The following is a 17256-nucleotide window of genomic DNA, read 5'->3' on the forward strand; positions in this document are numbered from 1 at the left end:
ATGCTTTCAGAATTAAGTTTTAACTCAATTATGGTTTTGTATTCTGATGGTCTTCTGAATTTCTCAGGGTGCAAAGGTGCTTTCTGCTTTCGTCCTCTCTTGGTCTGTGTTGTCTGATGAGCATCTCATGCTTTTATAAAGTTACAGGCCACTTTTTAAAGTGAGTAGATGGCCATCTTTAGAGCTGAACAAGGCTTCCTCTTGGATGATGTGTTTGTTAACTGGCCCACAAATAGGACAATTTTTTCTGGGTAGGTAAGCTTGTTATTCAAGAGCATTTCTATAGGGATGTCCACCACATCCCATTGGTTGTTTTAAGTTTTCACCAACCACTGGAGAAATTATATTTCACAAGGTTCAAAAGATCCTGTCACAGCTGTCGTACTAATTGGTGTCTATGTATTAGCATGTCCTAAGCTTCTCATCTTATAGCCTGCTAAAAATCCTAACATGTATCTTAATAACTGAGTCTCTTTCCATTGTTCAGCTAAGAGCTGTTGTTCAGCCCTCCTTGCTTCTTTCTGCATCTCACAGGAAATTTTCTGGCCGCTCAGACCCATGTCAGTGATCCCTCTATAGCCTTCTGTTATTGTTAAGCCCAGCCACAAGGGAGGGGGCATGTGCTCCATCCAGGAGCCTGATTCCCCTGCTGGCTCCGAGACTCCTGCTACTCCCTTTTCCCCCCTTCCTTTCTCAAGTGAGTCCTTTTCTGCTTCCCTGATCCCTCTCAAATTCCTTGCCCTTTTCTTCCCCCTGGATTGCTTGGAAGTCAGATCTGCAGCGTGGCGGGCTCTGGTGCTGCTGTCTCCCAGGGAGGGTGTTCTATGGCTGCCTGGTGACAGGAGGTGGCACGGCATTCTGGAAAAGCACTGTGACATCTTGCCTGGTTCAACCACCAGCCTCGACTAACGCTGTACAAATATCCGTTCCCAACGCGATCAGACAGCCTTAGCCTATACACGACGGCAGGAGCTACTTTATTTAACACCACGCAACAGCAAATACTCGCTTAATAAATCTTCCCTGGCGCTGCCAACTTGGCTGCAGACTTCCCTCACCTGCAGCCTCTCCCTAGCCCTGGTCCCCCTTTGCTCGCAGCAGCCGGGAGGAAATGAGCTGCCCGCCGGGATCGGGGCGGGAGGGAGGGCGAGGTAGTGCCTGCGTGACTCTGGAGCCTGGCCAAGGCCAGCAGCAGGTTTGCTCAGCCGCCACCCTGCTGGGGAATGCACCTGCCCCGCGAGGGCTCGCAGCCTGTCGCTGGTGCTGCCCGCGCCGGACCAGGAAGGAGAGCCGGCAGGAGCACCTGTTTCTTGGCAGGCAGGTGCCGGAGGAAGGGAAGGGATTTTTTCCCCGCGAGGTCCCTTCTTAGCTTGATCCAGTGGATGAAAAGCCTGGAAAAAACAGCCGGGAGCAAGGAGCGGAGTGGGCAAGGTGTCAGCTGCAGGTGAGTGAGCCTGGCTTCCTGGGAAGGGCCCTGCTCCGGACCTGTGTGTGTGGGAAGGGCCCTACTCCCCCAGTAGCTGCTGGCAGGTCCGTGGGCTGCTCCACAGGTGCTTCGTAGGAGATCCTGCCTTCTGCCTCCACTTCACCGCTTCTCACCATCGCCCTTCCCCTTGGCACGTAAGGCACAGGAGCCTCTTGGTCTCTAGGACCCGCAGCCCGCCCTTGGCAGGGGTGCCTCAGGACAGGCCCTGTGGGCTCGGGAAGCCTGCTGCACACACAGGGAGGAGGGGAGGCACGAATCTGTGTCACAGAGCATGCCAAAGCTATCGAGATTTCTGTAAAAAGCAGCTGCCTGCTGACCCTGCTACAACCAGCTCTCCACCACTCGTGTGCCCAGAGCCCCTTGACCCGATAGGAGGAAGGGTTGGTCCTCCACCAGCCTGGGCCTCCAAATGGTGTCTGGAGGGAGGGATGCTCGCTGCTGGGGAGAGAGGGTGGGCTCTCCGAGACATAGCTGTTAGCCTGGGGCTTTAGCAGCCCCAGAAAGGAGAAGCAGTGGGAATTGGTGCCTGCTGTAGCAGCCAAAAGAGTGCAGATCTCTTGCCAGGATTTTGGGAAAGACAGAGAGGTGCCACATAAAAGCCTCAGTACTCCCATTCCTCATGTGTTCCTCTATCCCCTCCCCTAAATTCTCAGGGAGGAGATGTCCCAGGGCAGCGGTGTCCCTGATCCTGGCGGCACAGATGGGCTCAGAGCACTGTGGCATTCAGAGCTTCTGCTTGGTATATCAACAGTAACTCCAGCATAAAGCAACATACACAAGCTTCATTATCTTTAAGCCTACAGGGAACTGGAAAATTGTTTGAAAGGATGGAAAATGTGTATGCCTGTTCTGGACTGTAGGTTTCTGTAGGGCTTGATGAGGGGTAACATGAGGCACAGAGCGGTGACGAGTACATCCCAAATGGGTTATGGCTGGACTGGCCAAAAAGAAAATAAATTGTGATGGACTGGAGAAACAGAGGAAGGAGATGGCTTGTATCTGTTTCAGATTGTGAGGCGCTGTTGGCATCTAGACTGCTGATGCAAAACGTTTTATATATTGTTGTTTGTTTTATAGCGAAACTTGCCAGACTCCCCAGTCTCCATGGGGCTGGCATTGTCCACGTAGCTGCATCAAACCCTTCCAAAAGCTGGGGGTGCTGCAGGAGCCTGTCCCACCTCCAGGCTTCCCCTCCTGAATGCTGTGGGTAAGCAATGTCTCACGTGGTACCCTGGGTTCAGGGAGAGGAGGAAAGTCAGGAATATTTCAACAGCTGACCTGTATGTGACTCTGAAATGAACGTGTCAATTAAGATAGTCTATGATCCATCTGTCAGATATCAATCAGACATAAGAAGTCTGTAAGTAAATAAATAAATGCTCATACTGTTTCCTGGTGGTTGGCAGGCGTGTGTCTCTCACGCCTGCAGCCAGAAGTGGTCAGAAACCTGTTGGTGACAACTCTCATTTCCCAGTTAAACATTGCCAGAGCAGGAAAAAAAAAAAAGGAAAGACTCACATTTTCTAACATTTTGTTTTTTCCTGAGTTCCCGGTGCTTTCCTGTTCTTTGTCCACCTGCCAGACAGCAGTGGGGAATGAGACAGCCTGTCATTTTTTTTTTGTGAAATGTGACCTTCAGTCAGAAAGCAGTGTGTGGTTGGGCTGCTCTTCTCCTTTTTCACTTCCACACAAAGAAACCCATCCGCAAAGTTGATGTGAGATCTAGTTTCATCCCTGCCCCAGATCTGGAGCCACCTAGTCTGATTTTGAAGTTAAGTCTGCTTTAAGCAGGTGTTTGGACCAGATGAGTTCACAAGGTCCCATCCCACCTAAATTATTCTGTGATTCTATGTGTAAAAATAATTACGCCAGGGATACAAACCCTTGCAGTTTAGAGAAGCCCAAACAAGAGTGGATGCTCATGGAGTAAAAGAATGTATTCCCTGAACATTTTCAGTCAGATGCAAGGAAACACAGAGGCATGCTTCAGTGGAAGTCCTTACTTCTCCAAATCATTCTTTTAATATAGGTTAACATAAAACTAGAAAATACATACCGTATTTTGTTCTGCAGCCAGGTGCTCTAACAGTTTTATCTTGCTCCCTGACCGTATTCTGAGCAAATAAAACAGCTAAAGTTTAGAAAGCAGCATAAGAGTGCAGTTCTGTAGCTTGGTTTTTGGTGGTGTTTTCCCTCCTCGTGGTTTCTGCTGCTGTGTTGCTTTTGCTTACTGTTTGACTCAGCTTGATTGTGTGCACAGCTTCAGTCAGGCAGCAGAAGGCCACAGCCTTTGCACTTCTTCAAGCTTTACATTTCTTTAGTCCAAAATCTTGATCTTATCTACCAACCTGCTATCTACTAAACTCACGCATTCTCTGGTAAGGATGAGATAAGGCACCTCCGTGCTTGGAGAAGGAAAGGCAGGAGGAAGTCGTGCTTACACAGGGCAAGCTGAACTGTTTGCCTAGGCTGGGGAAGTGCTGACAGGCCTGGTGTCTTCTCGCCCCTCTGCTTTCAAAGCTCCCCATGAAACCCTCACCTGCTCGGGGACCTGTGCCCCAGGCACACGCGGCCATGCTACCAGCTTGAGGTATCTTTGCTGTCTTGTGCAGAATCAAATGGTCCCAGCGGGCACAGATCAGCATGCTCAAACGCTGCTTTTTTTCCCCCTCCGACTGATGTTTTCTGATTGTCCTGGCTAAAGCCAGGAGCCGCAAGTCCCCAGCGGGCCTCCTGGTGAGTGTTGGCAGCATGGCCCACTGCATCCCAGCCCAGGCCCCACTGAACAGCAATGCAGGGGAGCAGCACGGTGCTCAGCTGCTGTAGCATGGCAGGTCTCGGGCGGGCACACCAGCAGTGGCTGAGGCTTCCTGGACACGTGGCGGCAGCTGGCAGCGAGCCCTGAGCCACGTCCAGGCTGAGCTCACGCTGCGCCACCACGGTGACTCAGGAGGAGCCGGGCCTGACGCCGTCAGGCGGTGACTGGTTCGGGCACCCCCGCCATTGTCCTCCCTCTTCCCCCACCCCGTGGTGGCTTGTGCCTGCTGAAGATGCCAAGATGAGGCCTGGGCACGGGGGGATGTGGTCTGCGAAGGGTGTCTAGGGGAGAAAAGGTCCCTGCTACGTGCAGGGCTGCCATGCATGGAGGTCACCAATGTTCAACGGCCGGCCGGAATGAGCCCAGAGTCCCAGTGCTGCGCTGAGTGCAGCACAAAGACAAATGCAGCGCGTTAGGCTGGTGGTCTCCTGGAGAGAGAGCAGGCAGGCAGGGTAGGTATAGTGCGGCTGTCCTCCCTCTCAGGAGCAGTGACAGCTCTGGCACAAGGGATCTGCGTCAGTTTCTGTCCCTGCCCTGGGCTCCTGTGGGACTCTGAGCAATTCCTGCATGTGGGTCTGTGATGGCCAAGCGTGCACCATCCTGCCTGGGAGGCAGCTCAGGGTCTGACCCATGTCTCAAGAGCTCAGCCCTACCTGAGCTTCACCAGGTGACCCGACAGTGTTTTCTTTGGGTTTCAGCTGAGCTGAAGGGGTCAGCGGTGCTTTGGGAGCAGCCAGAGCACTCCCATACCAGGCCTGGAGGTTGGGTGAGAGAAAACCACAGGGCCAAGTCCCAGCTGCTTCTGCTCTTTCCATCCGAGTGCTGAGACACAACCATCACGTTTCTGCAGGAAACTTGGGAGGGGGACTGACAGTGGGGCAGAGGCAGGGATGGGGCTGAGGACATGCAGCAAGGGCAGCTCGCCCTGTTCCAGCAGCTGGACTGGAAGGGTTAAGCCCCAGCCCGGACCCCCACCTCCCGCTGTCACTCTGGGCAGCAGAGCCAGTTGGTGACAAGAGGCTGATGCTGATGAGGGAGCATGTGAAGCCAGAGCTGTGAATGGGGCTTTATCCCCGGAGGGACTGGCCTCTGCTCCGTCCTGCCCCGCTGCCAGCACCAGCTGCAGGCAGGGCCCCGTGGGCAGTGATGTGCCAGTTGCCTCTGAGTGGGGCACGCGGGGTTGGGGAGCTGGAGACTCTCTCGGGCAAGGGCTTTGCAAGGGGAACTGGCTGGGTCAGGGCAGGCTGAGGTCCCCCTGCGGCACGGGGAGGTCTCCTGGGAGGACGCGTGTGGCCCAAGGCGTGGGGCTTTTCTGAGGACAGCAGGAGAAGGTCAGCAGGCCAGCCCCGAGCAACCGAGGTCTGGGGTTTGGCAGGGGATTGTTCGAAACAGGGAAGCAGGATCTCTGTTTAACGCTATCTTCTCTTCTTCGCTTTCAGATGAAACTCATAGGAAAGGAAGGACACAGCCCTGGACGTTCCCGTACTGTGCTGCTGTGGGGATGCTCCAGCATGTCCTGCAACCCTGCTTGGAGGGTGGGCTCAGCCCCGGCACACGGACCATAGCTCTGCAAGTGGCACTGCCACAGAAGGGAGCTCCGCCAGGCTCCAAGGAACGAGACAGAGCCATCCGCGCTTGAGAAATGTAACTGCCTTCACAACCACCGCTGCTTTGACACCCCTCTTTGCTGCGAGGGTCTAGTTCCTCTGTGCAACCCCTCTGCCGTGCCCTCCCCCCCAGCCGCCCACCATGCCGGAGCTGGCAGAGCTGAGCACCCCCCGCACGCCCGCGGATGCTGACCACATCCAGAGGAACATCCTGGAGGAGCACGTGGAGCTCTGGTGGTTCCAGGACCCCAAGAGGTCCATCCTATGCTACGGGGTGGCTGTGGTGTTGATCCTGGCCTGCGGGATCGGGGGCATCATCCTGCTGTACAGCACCAGCAGCCGGTCTGGGGAGTGGCGGCTGGCGGTGGGCACCACGCTCTGCCTCCTGGCCCTGCTCGTGCTGCTGAAGCAGCTGCTGAGCTCCGCGATCCAGGACATGAACTGCATCCGCAGCCGGGATCAGATTGAGCTCCTGAAGAGCGGGGGCTTATCGGACTGCCTGGTGCTGCTGCTCAGCGCCCTGGTGCTGCTGGTCTGCGGGGTGGTGCTCACCATCCTCTCCACCACCACCATGCAGCTCAGCCCGGCGCGGCCGCTGGCCAGCATGTTCACCAGCGGGATTGTCCTCCTGGTCGCCGGCAGCGTCATCCTCCTCTGCCTGCTGCTCTACCTGCTCTGCACCTCCTGCTGCCAGGCTGCCCCGCGGGGCCTGGAGACGGGCGAGATCCGGGTCTTCACCATCTCCGGCCGCCTCGCTGCCAACAGGCGCCTTCCTCCCACCTCCAGCATGGCCAACCTCATCTGACCCGCAGCCACTCCATCTGCTCCAGGACACTCCTGCGTGAGGCTCGCTGGATACGGCCCCTCTCAGGGCTTGTGCTGGCCTTTCCCAAAGGAAGGGCGCGATTTGTGCCTCGGATTTCCTTCAGAGATGACCGGCATTTGCTGCACCTGGGCTAACAGCGTGGCAGGGACTTTGGGTTGCCTGGACAGGCTTTGTGATCCGGAGCTTTATGAGCACAGCGCTGGCCTGTTCTGCTTTCTATCTCAGCAAAGCTGCCTGTGACAGCTGCTCCCCACCCCGCCGGCTGCGTCCCGCTGTCACAGAGCCAGGTGAGCCTGTCCCGCACCTCGGGGGACCCCAGGATGTGCCTCCTGCTGTTCCCTGGGCCATGCTGCTCCTGGCAGGAGAGGCTGTGACCGCTGGTGGTGTAATCCCAGCCTCTGAGAGAGCTCTTGTGGGGGGGATTTGTGGGGGAGTCTGTGTGCCAGAGCCCCTGAAATGCCACTTGTTTCTGCAGTGTCAAGTTCTTTCCCACTATTCCCTTGCTGCAGCCCCACCATCTCAGGTCTGGGGCTGCTCAGCACAGAGAGCTGCTGCTCTGCCAGGGAGGCGAGAGGTGTCCGACCTCAGCAACCCCAGCAGAGACACCCTGAGTGCTGCGGCTCACCCAGTCCCCTCCAGGGTGCACAGTTTTGTGCACGGCAGGGCAGCTGCTCCACTACCACCTGGGCCTTACCCTGAGCTTTTCTGGTTTTGTCTGTGAGGTATCTACCACTGGGGTGCCTTTCCTAGAGGCAGGCTAACAGCTCACCCTCAGAAACTCTTCCTGTGAATTGAGGCTAATCTACCTGTCAACATTTTTATTTCTTCCATGGACCCATGAACCATTTCACTGCTTCTGCCCTTTCCATCCAAACTTCTTAGCCAAGCTGCTCCCCTGCAACCCTCTCTTTTTCTCTCCACTTTCCTGTCTACTCCCATCTCCCCTGACCTGAGCTGCTCTGCCCTAGCCATTATTTTTGATCTTTATTTTCCAAGTTCCCCCTGAGAACTAGGCTCTCTGTAATAGAACAAGATCGAACTTTTTCTTTTTGGTGTCTGGTAGTGAATTTATTTTGAAGAGGATGACAGCTTGTTCCCTTAGTGACAGCATGAATCACTGCCCGTATTACACCTGGAAGCAGTGTTGGAGGTTCGGCACCCGTGAGCTCCACCAGGTATAGCTGGACAAGGAGGACTTCATCCCTGTGCAGCTCCAGACCACACCGTCCCTGATGCACTCAGATTACACGAGGGCACTTCTGTCTTCATCTGCCCTTACTCCATTCCTTCCCCCTGAAGCCTGGGATTGTTTTCCCCAAAGTATGGGAACATTGTCTTTTTTCTTTTCTGGATCTCTGCTTCTTCTATATTTTTTTCTCTGCCATTTTCATATCATCCATACGTCTTATTAAACTGATGTTTTCTCCCCTCTCTGCATCACTTCCCTTATGCGCCCAAGAACTGAGACTGTGCTACTAAGCTCAGGTCCTTCTGTGCTAAATGTTCTGCATTTGTGTAGCAAAGAGCAGTCCTTCCCCACAGGGCTGTTTAGCCCCAGGTTCAGCAGGGACGGCTGTGTGCACGCATGGAGGGACAGCCGCAGCTGGACAGAAGTTTTGCACTTCCCGCAGCTGCTGCTGTGCACGTCTGTGCGGCTGCATGTGCAGTGACACCGAGCTGCACCGGCTCTGCCTGCAGCAGTGCTTTTACAGTTGCTCCCAGCTTCCCCGCCCTGCACGCGTGGACAGGTCGCAGGGACCTGCGTGCCAGCTGTTTTGCACACCTGGGCACTTCTGTGAAGGTGCACGTCTGTGCCCAGCTCGCAGCTCTGTGCTGCCCGCCTGTCAATGTGAATCCTTCCCTCCGTAGCCCCTTCAAAATGTGCCCCAATGCACATGAACTGTGCCAGGAAAGGATGCCTGGGGACCACGGCCCAGCCCAAGGAAGAAACAGATAAGAACAGGCTGGCTGTGCAGAGGGAGGTTTGGGTATCAGGCTGCCCAGATGGACGGGCTGCACGGAGCCTGTCACTGACTCACCTCCTGCAGCAGCATTACTGTTTTGTTCCTTTCTCATTTCCTGTGTTGTGCATGGAAAAACATAATAAAGTGTTGCAGAAGTTGGCTGTGCCGAAGGCTGGTGCTTCACCGTGGGCTCTTCTCCAGAGCAGGAGATTGCAGGGCTGTGCAGATCTGACCTCTGCTTGGGGCGGGAATCACGACAGCCTGGGGTCCATCCTTCGGCTGTGGTTTCAGCTCATCAGCTAGCAGGGCAATGCTGACACACTCCCCCACATGCCTGTACTTATCTCCTGGTACGTGACTCCCACTTCCCGATGCCCATACATCTCCCTCTGCTCAAGGACCTCGCCACAACAGGTCCCATCTTAGCACTGCTCCATGAGCCTAAGACCCGGCCGTGCCCCTGGCAGGAGCTCACGGAAGCAGGCAGAGCCACCTGAACGTGACGGTGCGGGCTGCGTTGTTTACAGAGAAGCTGCTTTGCCCCGCGGTGGGGCTCAGCCTCGAGCCTCGCGGTGGCAGCTGCTGCCTCCGGGGAGCCAGGAACCAGTCTGGCTGCATACCTGCTGCTGCTCACATCCGCCAGCCTGAACCTCTGTCCTCTGGGCAGCTCCCAGGGATGACCCCTGTATGAGAAGGCTCCTCCTTTCCTGCTCTGACCCTCTTGTGTCCCCAGCTCTGCAGGCCACATGCATTTTTCCCCAGCACAGGCGAGCTGCCAGGCGCCTGCCCCCGGCACTGGAGCTGCCTGGGGGTGGTGGAGAGGTGCTGGGCACCCCACATGACGGGAAAGCATCCGCGCTGGTCGGTTAAAGAATAAACAGGTGGGCATCTGAGCAGGGTCAAAGTAGACAAGTAACTAACCACTCAGTACTGAGGGATGAGAGTGAAGTCCTGAGATTAAAAAAAAAAAAAAAAAAAAAAAAAAAAACAGCAAGCAGTTGTGTGTTTAATCTCCTTTAAGACATCGCTGAGACCAAAAGTAAACTACTGCATCTGGCACGAGTTCTTATTGTAAAAAGCATATTGAAAATCTCAGAAAATCGCCTCCTAAGGATAAATGAAATGTATTTTCCCAGCCCTCAGATTTAAGTTTCCTCTTCTATGTTACATGAAATATGTTGTGAATTTCCCCAAATCACAGCATATAGTGTATCTTCGGAGTGAGGGGCAGAGGTAGTAAAGGGCTCCTAAGGTGAGCCCAGAAGGCGAAACACGAGGCAGTGACTGCAAAACTAAAGGCAGGATGAGTTCAGTTCAGAGCTGTGGCATTTAAGAGAGAAAACTGAGGGACCACTAAAACAAGCCACCAGGTTTTACATCTCCTCGTGGTTTCAGACAAGACTTTCCCTCCCCGGAAGATGCTTTAAGTTACCACCCTGCATCAGACACCTGATCTGGTAGTGCCCTTTTTTTTACATTCTCTGATGTGTGTTATCTGCTTCTGTATACACTGTGCTGTATAAATACCTTAATATGTGCCAAAGGAGAAGATGGTTTACAACAAAATGGAGGTCTGGAGGGCACAGGGGACTCAGCAGCGTGGCAGGGCTGTGAGGAAGGCATTCCCTGTGACCAAGCACCCTCAGAGCAGGGCGGAGGTTCCCCAGCTTTTAGGGACAGCAAGGACTGGGCTGCGTCATCTCATCACAGAGATGACAGGAATGCAAAAATTATAACATTTGCATAATTCATGGTTAGAGATATGCAATCAGTCCCGTGAGATGGGGCCATTTTGCCCCAGCGCACGTGCCTGCCTGGCACCACAGCCTTTCCAGGTGCCTTTGTAGCACATCTTGCTGCAAAGGGAGGAGAGAAAATAGAGAAGGAAGACAGCAGGAAACAATTCTGGAGAAACGTACGCAGGAACCCTGCACCGACGCACAAGGACGGTGTGTACGAGATCACGTAACAGGTTTGTTTGCACAAGAACACAAGTTACGCTGTGAATCTCTTCTCTCAGGGCACAAAGTGCACAGCAACACCTGAGCAAACCCGAGGCAGCACCCGCGTCCCAGCCCGGGCAGAGTCTGCACTGGGGCCGAGCACCATGGGCCGGGGTCCCTGGTGAGGGTCTTGCAGTTCCTGGCTTTCCTGCTCCATCCTTGTGGGCAGAGCAGCGAGCCCCTCGACCTCACAGTACCGCACGGCCCTGCTGGAGAGGGGGGGATCCAGCCCCGAGGGAGGAAGAGCGGGGAGATAGCAGGGGTCCTGCTGCCGCCAGGAGGGGTTGCTGGGGTCGGAGGGAGATTTTTTACAGTGGTTGCTTGATCAAGGACACCTGGAAAGGCACCTGTCACCCACCAGTGCCAGCCTGCCAGAGCCCTAACAAGCAGCTTACATGGGATGGGGGAATACGCCTGGCAACTGGGACCTTGCTTTGTCTCCCATTTTTCCTAATTACTTTCATGCTTTAACCTGTAGACACCAAAGACTCTGGTTGCTTAGTGTCTCGCTATCTGGGCGTTAATACAGCTGGAGGGAGCGGCAGAGGGCAGGAGGGGACTGCCCAGGCCGGCAGGCAGCTGCGGAGCTGGTTCCTGGGGCACCCGGCCCCGGTGCCGCACGTGGTGCTGGAAGTGGTCCCTGCTGACAGAGCAGCCTTCCCGCACGAGGAGAGGACACTCCTGCCATCCGCAGTGAGGACACGGGATCCTTCCAGCTCTCCCTAGCTGTTCAGCATCACTTTCCCTGTTTTACCACCCAGTGAGCTGATCAAACGCACGTGCTGCTGGCAGCATCGGCATGAGCACCACATGGCTGCGGGAGGAATGAACGTGATGCCAGCACACAGAGAGGCTCAGACCCAGCTTCCTGACAGCAACAAGTCATGTCAGAGGACGGGGGGCTGCAGAGGTGGCTGCTGGCAGGCCCAGCAGCACCACTCCATGGGACATGCCGGCATCCCAGCTCTGTGTGCCCCACGGAGCTCCGCGAGTGGGACAGGAGCCGTGCTGGCACACACACAGGCCAACACGGGAAGTGTTTGCAATGTAAGCAGTGAGCTGGCTGACAAAACACTCCGGCATCTGAGCCAAATGTATAGGCCAGCTCCTGGCATGGTTTCACACAGACGGCTCCAGGAGGCCGCTGATAAAAAGGCTGGACACGTTTTGCAGCTGGATGCGTGCTGGTACGGCGCTCTTCAGCTGGCGCTGCAAGGCAAGCGGCCGCGGGCAGTGCAGGCAGTAAGCGGGCAGGTGCAGGGGGATCGTGGGCACTGTACTGAGAACACAGCAGATTTTACAGGTCAGGAAACCCTCACATATCACACCTGGTACAGACGTGAGTGTTTGAACTGTTGCCCCAGAGAAATGACTCAATGTCTGCACCAGGTATGGAGTTCTGTGAAAGGGAATATAAAAAGATATTGCTAAAACTACTCAAGTTTAGTCAGACAATTAACAAGTTTAGTCAGATAATTAACAATTAAGCATCTGTTACAGCCCTAAACCTTCCTCCTGTGGGCTGGTAAAGGTTTACTGAATACACAATGATGCTTCAACTGTTTGACCTGTGGCAAACAGTGCAGTGACACACACTGTCCCTGCCACAGGAGAGGAAAACCCAGGTGAGTAACTCTCCTTTGCCAGAGACCCAGCAAAGCCAACAGCGGTGCTGGCGTGATGCTTCCCCCGTGCCAGGAGGGGTCTGGAGGCCCTGCCAGGCTGCCCCACACCCCTGGTCAGCTATGGAGCCACAGGGAGAGCTCCAGAAAACCATCACAGGCAGAGGCAGTGTTGAATCATTCTTTAATCACATTTTAATCCTCCTCATCCAGCTGCGACCAGCACCGTCCTGCTCCTCCTCAGCACCCGAGCAGGACTGGGAGGGCAGCAGTGCGCCTGGTGTCTCCAAACCGCTGCAGCCCCCCTGGCATCACACTGGGGCACAGGGACCCCTTCTCCCCACTCCTTCCCTCCTGCTCCCCTCCACATGGGGACAAAAGCCAAGGGCGAGTGGAAAAGGCAGGAAGGAGATGGGGGCATGGGGATGGAGAGGGGCTGCCGCCTCAGACGGAGAGGTGTGACTCCCTCTCCTCCTCCTCCTCCTCCTCCTCCTGCATCTGCTCGCTGGGCTGGATGTAGTTGTCCTCGATGAAGCCGTCGTCATCCTCAGCTTGCAGGCCAGTGACACTGGGTATGGGGTGGCTCTCGCCGTCACCCCAGCCTGAGGAGCCCCTGTCCCAGCCCAGGCCCTCCTCCAAGGGGTTGCCTCCTATCGAGCTGGTTTCAGGCAGTGGCCGGTGGTGGTAGCTGACAAAGTTCTTGTGGCAGAGCTTGCACTTGGCGACCAGCGCCACCAGGATGGAGATGCTGATGGCTGTCACCAGGAAGCCCACGAGGTATGGCCAGCTCCTTCCTCCCTTCCCCACAGGCACCGTGGTGGCTGCAGCAGAGGACAGGCACGTCAGGGCACCGCGGGCCAGGCTGCAGCACCGCAGGCTGCAGGAGAGAGCGGGGGGTCTCCACCATGGGGAGGTCACCCGTGGGGGTGGGCAGGAGGGAGCTGGTTCTTACTGACACAACTTACTGTCATTGTGGGTGGCTGTGGTCAGCTGCCCCGGGCTGACATCCCGAGGAAACCGCTGCTTTTTTTGGCAGCCCAGGTCCTGGGAGTCCAGAGCTGCGATGTCCTGTCCCCACAGCTCTGGGGGTGATGCGCAGGTGACCTGCATGGCTGGGAGACACACAGGCCAAGGTGAGACGGGGGGTCCTCACCTGTTCCCTCCCCAGTTCAGGGAAAGTGCTCCCTGCCTGCTCCTGGCTTGATGGGATGCCTCACGAGGCGCTCCTGGCACTGCCCTCCAGCCTTGCTGGTCCTCAGCTAGGTGTAAGGCACAACCAGAGTTAAAAATCCCTAGCCATGGAGCTGCCAGCAGTGCTGTGCAAGTGTGTGTCCGTGATTAGCAGGCTCTACTTAACTGGGCAGTGCCAAATTCATGGATACTAACAGAAACCCCACGGTCATAGGGCTGTTCTTGCCTGGGAGCTGAGCTCAGGGGGTTGAAGCCTGATCCTGCTCCTCAGGAGGAGATGCTGAATGCTCAGCAGCTTGTGAAAATCTGGTCACTTCATGCAGATACATATATATATATTTAGGAGCTGAACTGTATGTGCTGCTCATTTCCCAGAAAAATGGATTAATTACAGCTCACTGAATATTTTCCTTCTGCCTGTCATTCCTAGAAATCTTTGATACTGTCTGTACCCGCAAGTGAGGAACTGACACTTTATGTCTCAGTTCAGTGTCCCTCAGCAGGGAGGTGAAAAATCCCTGGGCAGCAGCTTCAGAGCCTGCAGAGGGGCTGGAGCAAAAGGATCAAACTCCCACACGCAGGATTCCTCTCTTCTGAAACCTCTCCTGACACTCGTCCCCTGACTCACCTTGTCTGTGCTTTAGCCACTGCTGCAAGTGGTGAGCAGCACAGTCACAGACCCAGGGGTTCCCATCCAGCTGGATCTCAGGGACAGCCTCCATCAGCTGCAGCGTCAAAGCATCCATGGACAGCAGCGCATTGCTCCGCAGGTCCAGGTGGAGAAGACCTCTCAGCGGCAGGAAGAATGGGACCTCCAGCTCTTGCAGACTGTTGTTTCTTAGGAGCAGCGTGTGCAAGCTTTCCAAGCCCTTGAAAGTGTCTGTGTGGAGATGGGTGATGCTGCAGCTGCTCACGTCCAGCAGCCGTAGTGCCCCCAGGTTGGAGAAGACAGCGGGGCTCAGTGTGAGCAGGGCATTGCCGGAGAGGTTGAGGGAGTGCAGGGAAGGGAAATACATTAAAAGTGTCCCGTGACGAGGCATAACCAAGCTGTTGAAGGAGAGGTCCAAGCCAGTGATATTTCTTGGAAGGGAGCTCGGAGCGTACAGAAGATTCTTCCCATTGCAGTTGGCCCATCCCTGGGGAAAGAGCTGCTGTCTGAGATGGGCTCTCTGAACTGGGGAGGATCTCTGGACTGAGACTGCCCAGAAGTTCAGATGTCTTAATTAATTACCCTTTCAGAGCTTAGAAAAGCAAAGACACAAACGGGTGCAAAAATACATAAGCTACCAGCTTGATGTGAGCCAGGATAAGCAGAGATAGACAGAAACCAGCCCATCCCCATTCCTGGTGCAGTTGCCACCTGGGGTCACCTTGCAGCAGGCGCCAGATCCTCACCTCCAGCCCCCTGTGGGAGCTCCCCACTTGGCAGGAAGCAAGAGAAGGCAGGCAGCAGCTGCTGCAGGGGCATCGCTGCTCCATTGCCCACACACGCTCATCACAAGGACCAGTGCATCTGCCACGCTGCTGTGATCACCTGGTGGTGCTGTGCCTGCAGGGCCTCTGCTTTATGTCATTTTTTTTTTATGTAAAGCCACAAATCTGGCATTATGTCAGGGTTCTCAGCAGCTCTGCTTCGCAGATCTTTGTGCCTCCCCGCAGCACCAGCAGCAGCCCCCTCCCAGCTCTGCAGCCCATGCCAGGAGCAGCTCCTCAGGCCCCGTGCAGGGATACAGCACCCACACCTCCAGCCCTGCCTGCTTCTGTAGCCACATGGTAAATAGTGGCCTAATCCACATTGCCTACATCTCTACTAGAGAATAAAACAGGCTGGAGGCCACTCTCTGTCCCAGAAGGCCAGCAGTCCATGCTGGATAGATCCATCAACCCAAGCGGATGGATTTCCTTTTCCCTCCAAAAAATGATGTGGTCAAATTCAAGCTGGTTTGGGGAGCAGTCCCAGCACACGTTACTCCTGCCTGGGCATTACCCGGGACATGGCTGGCTGGCTGGGAGGGAAGCTGCCAGAGATATAACACTGCCAAGGCACTGCTGTTATTTACTATCGGAGCCGCGCGTGGGTGTCCCGTGCTGGACACTTGCTGTAGCCCTTGGTCCCAGGTTTCCAGTCAGGCTGCTCTCCAGCTAGCAGACATTTCCATTCCTCCACCTCCTGCATGGCCACCCCTCCTTCCATCCTCCCGTTCTCCCAAATCTCCTGCCAGGCCCTTCTGTCCCCACTTGCCAGAGACATGGGTGGGCACTTACAAACCCAGGCTGACAAGGACTGGATGGTGCCGGGGCTGAGCCGCGGTGGCACCGCACAGGCACAGTGCTGAGCTCGCACAGCGCAGGCTTGGGGCTGCTGGGGACAAGGGTCCTGCTTTGAGAGCTCCCTATCTGCCATGCTGCAGCCTCAGTCAGTCCCTGCGTCACCGCACACGGGAGCAGGGACCAAGGGGCTCCCAGGAGGTGACACACACCCCGTACAGACCAGATTTGGGCTGGGAGCCCCTCGGGGTCATGCCTGCTGCTGCATGGCTGCTCAGGGGCGGTCGCGGTGCTGCAGCTGAGCAATCCCCGGAGCCAGCAACACGGCGGCCCGGGCAAGTCCCCGCCAGTCCTGGCGTGCTCCAGCAACCAGCAGGGACAAGGCCACCCCGAGCCCACCCCCAAGCCCCCGTCCCCTACCTGGAGGTCGAGGCTGCAGGGGTGTCCTGCCACCGCCGCTGCCCAGGCGCAGAGCAGGCCGCAGACACCGAGCAGGCCAGCAGGAGCCATTTGGCTCCAGGAAGCTGCCGGGCAGAAAAACAAGTTTGAGGGCGGGTGGCGGAGCCGACCGTGCCGGTGAGGCGCGGTGGTGACGGGGGACGCCCACCCCCGGCCAGGCCACAGCCACCACGACGCCCCACGGTGCCGCTCACCCGGGGCTAGCCCGGCGGCCGTGCTTGCTGCCGCGGGCCGTGAGGCACAGGGCAAGGTGGCGGCGCAGGTTACACATTAACCACCACGCCTCGCCGCCCCAGGGGCTGCTCTGGGGAGAGGCAGGCTCCTGGCCGGGTGGCTGTGACAGAGCAAGAGGTGGGCATGGAGGTGGCACCTCAGGAGGGTCGCGCTCAGGGGAGCAGCTTGAGGACGGCTGACCCTGGGGCTGCCTGCCAGCCGTGCCCTGGAATCAGCGAAAACCAGGGAAATGATCCTCAGGGAAAGTGTTTCCCAGCCACCTGTCCTTGATCTCGCCAATGTGGGGTAAATGCAACACAGACGGGCACCCTGCCTCCTCCTGCTCTGCCAATGCAATGGGCAGGCTGGGGATGCCAGTGGCACCGTCATGCAGCAGCACCATCACACAGAGGCATCGTCATTCAGCAGCATCGTCACGCAGCAGCCCCAATGCTGGCGGCAGCCGTGAACCTGGCCTTGCTGGGTGTCTCCAGGGCCTGCTGTGCACAGAAAACAGAGCAAACCGCCAGAAAGGCAGGGCTAGGAAATGCTGCTGAGGCGGCCTGTAGGTGGACTCGCAGGGTGTTTGCGTTTCCTATCAGGAAATGTATCAGTGCATTATGGTTTCTGGCATGCAGTGCCTTGGATTAGAACATGCAAATGATAACAGAAAGGGGTATTTTTGTCACTATTTTTTTTTAGTACATTATGATTCAGCAAAAATGTTCAAGTCTGTGAATCCAATACAAACCAAGGTGCGGTGGAACCACCCTGTGGTCCTATGGCTCTGTGTTAGAGG

General features: G+C 56.1%; 2 protein-coding genes across 8 annotated transcripts; one reads left to right on the forward strand and one right to left on the reverse strand.

The window, feature by feature from the left end:
• Window positions 1–843: 843 nt before the first annotated feature.
• TMEM125 (transmembrane protein 125) lies at window positions 844–8860 on the forward strand. Of its 3 annotated transcripts, none has more exons than XM_040566122.1 (2): window positions 844–1444; window positions 5744–8860. In XM_040566122.1, exon 2 carries the CDS (start codon window positions 6054–6056, stop codon window positions 6714–6716), a length of 663 nt encoding a protein of 220 aa, XP_040422056.1. In that variant the 5' UTR covers window positions 844–1444; window positions 5744–6053; the 3' UTR covers window positions 6717–8860. The 3 variants fall into 3 exon arrangements, with proteins under 3 accessions (XP_040422056.1, XP_040422058.1, XP_040422057.1); XM_040566124.1 differs by lacking the exon at window positions 844–1444 and adding an exon at window positions 5172–5663; XM_040566123.1 differs by lacking the exon at window positions 844–1444 and adding an exon at window positions 5172–5635.
• Window positions 8861–12493: 3633 nt separating this feature from the next.
• C8H1orf210 (chromosome 8 C1orf210 homolog) lies at window positions 12494–17123 on the reverse strand. Of its 5 annotated transcripts, none has more exons than XM_040566352.1 (5): window positions 16739–17123; window positions 16206–16309; window positions 14146–14397; window positions 13292–13438; window positions 12494–13147 (listed from the first exon to the last, which is right to left on the reverse strand). In XM_040566352.1, the coding sequence occupies exons 1-5, from the start codon at window positions 16858–16860 to the stop codon at window positions 12771–12773; spliced, it is 1002 nt and encodes a 333-aa protein (XP_040422286.1). In that variant the 5' UTR covers window positions 16861–17123; the 3' UTR covers window positions 12494–12770. The 5 variants fall into 5 exon arrangements, with proteins under 5 accessions (XP_040422286.1, XP_040422288.1, XP_040422285.1 ...); XM_040566354.1 differs by lacking the exon at window positions 16739–17123 and adding an exon at window positions 16439–16547; XM_040566351.1 differs by lacking the exon at window positions 16739–17123 and adding an exon at window positions 16439–16521 and having other exon boundaries at window positions 14146–14653.
• Between the last annotated feature and the right edge of the window lie 133 nt (window positions 17124–17256).

The sequence above is a fragment of the Cygnus olor genome, chromosome 8 (genome assembly GCF_009769625.2).
Source record: "Cygnus olor isolate bCygOlo1 chromosome 8, bCygOlo1.pri.v2, whole genome shotgun sequence".
Taxonomy (NCBI): domain Eukaryota; kingdom Metazoa; phylum Chordata; class Aves; order Anseriformes; family Anatidae; genus Cygnus; species Cygnus olor.

What these genes read in the sequence shown, in the direction of transcription:
- TMEM125 (XM_040566122.1), top strand. Translation starts at nt 6,054, where the DNA reads ATGCCGGAGCTGGCAGAGCTGAGCACCCCCCGCACGCCCGCGGATGCT.
- C8H1orf210 (XM_040566351.1), bottom strand. Translation starts at nt 16,295, where the DNA reads ATGGCTCCTGCTGGCCTGCTCGGTGTCTGCGGCCTGCTCTGCGCCTGG. An exon ending in CCTGCAGCCTCGACCTCCAG is followed by an intron (nt 14,654 to 16,205) that starts GTAGGGGACGGG and finishes CTCTTTCCCCAG; the next exon opens with GGATGGGCCAACTGCAATGG. An exon ending in CACAGCCACCCACAATGACA is followed by an intron (nt 13,148 to 13,291) that starts GTAAGTTGTGTC and finishes CCTCTGCTGCAG; the next exon opens with CCACCACGGTGCCTGTGGGG.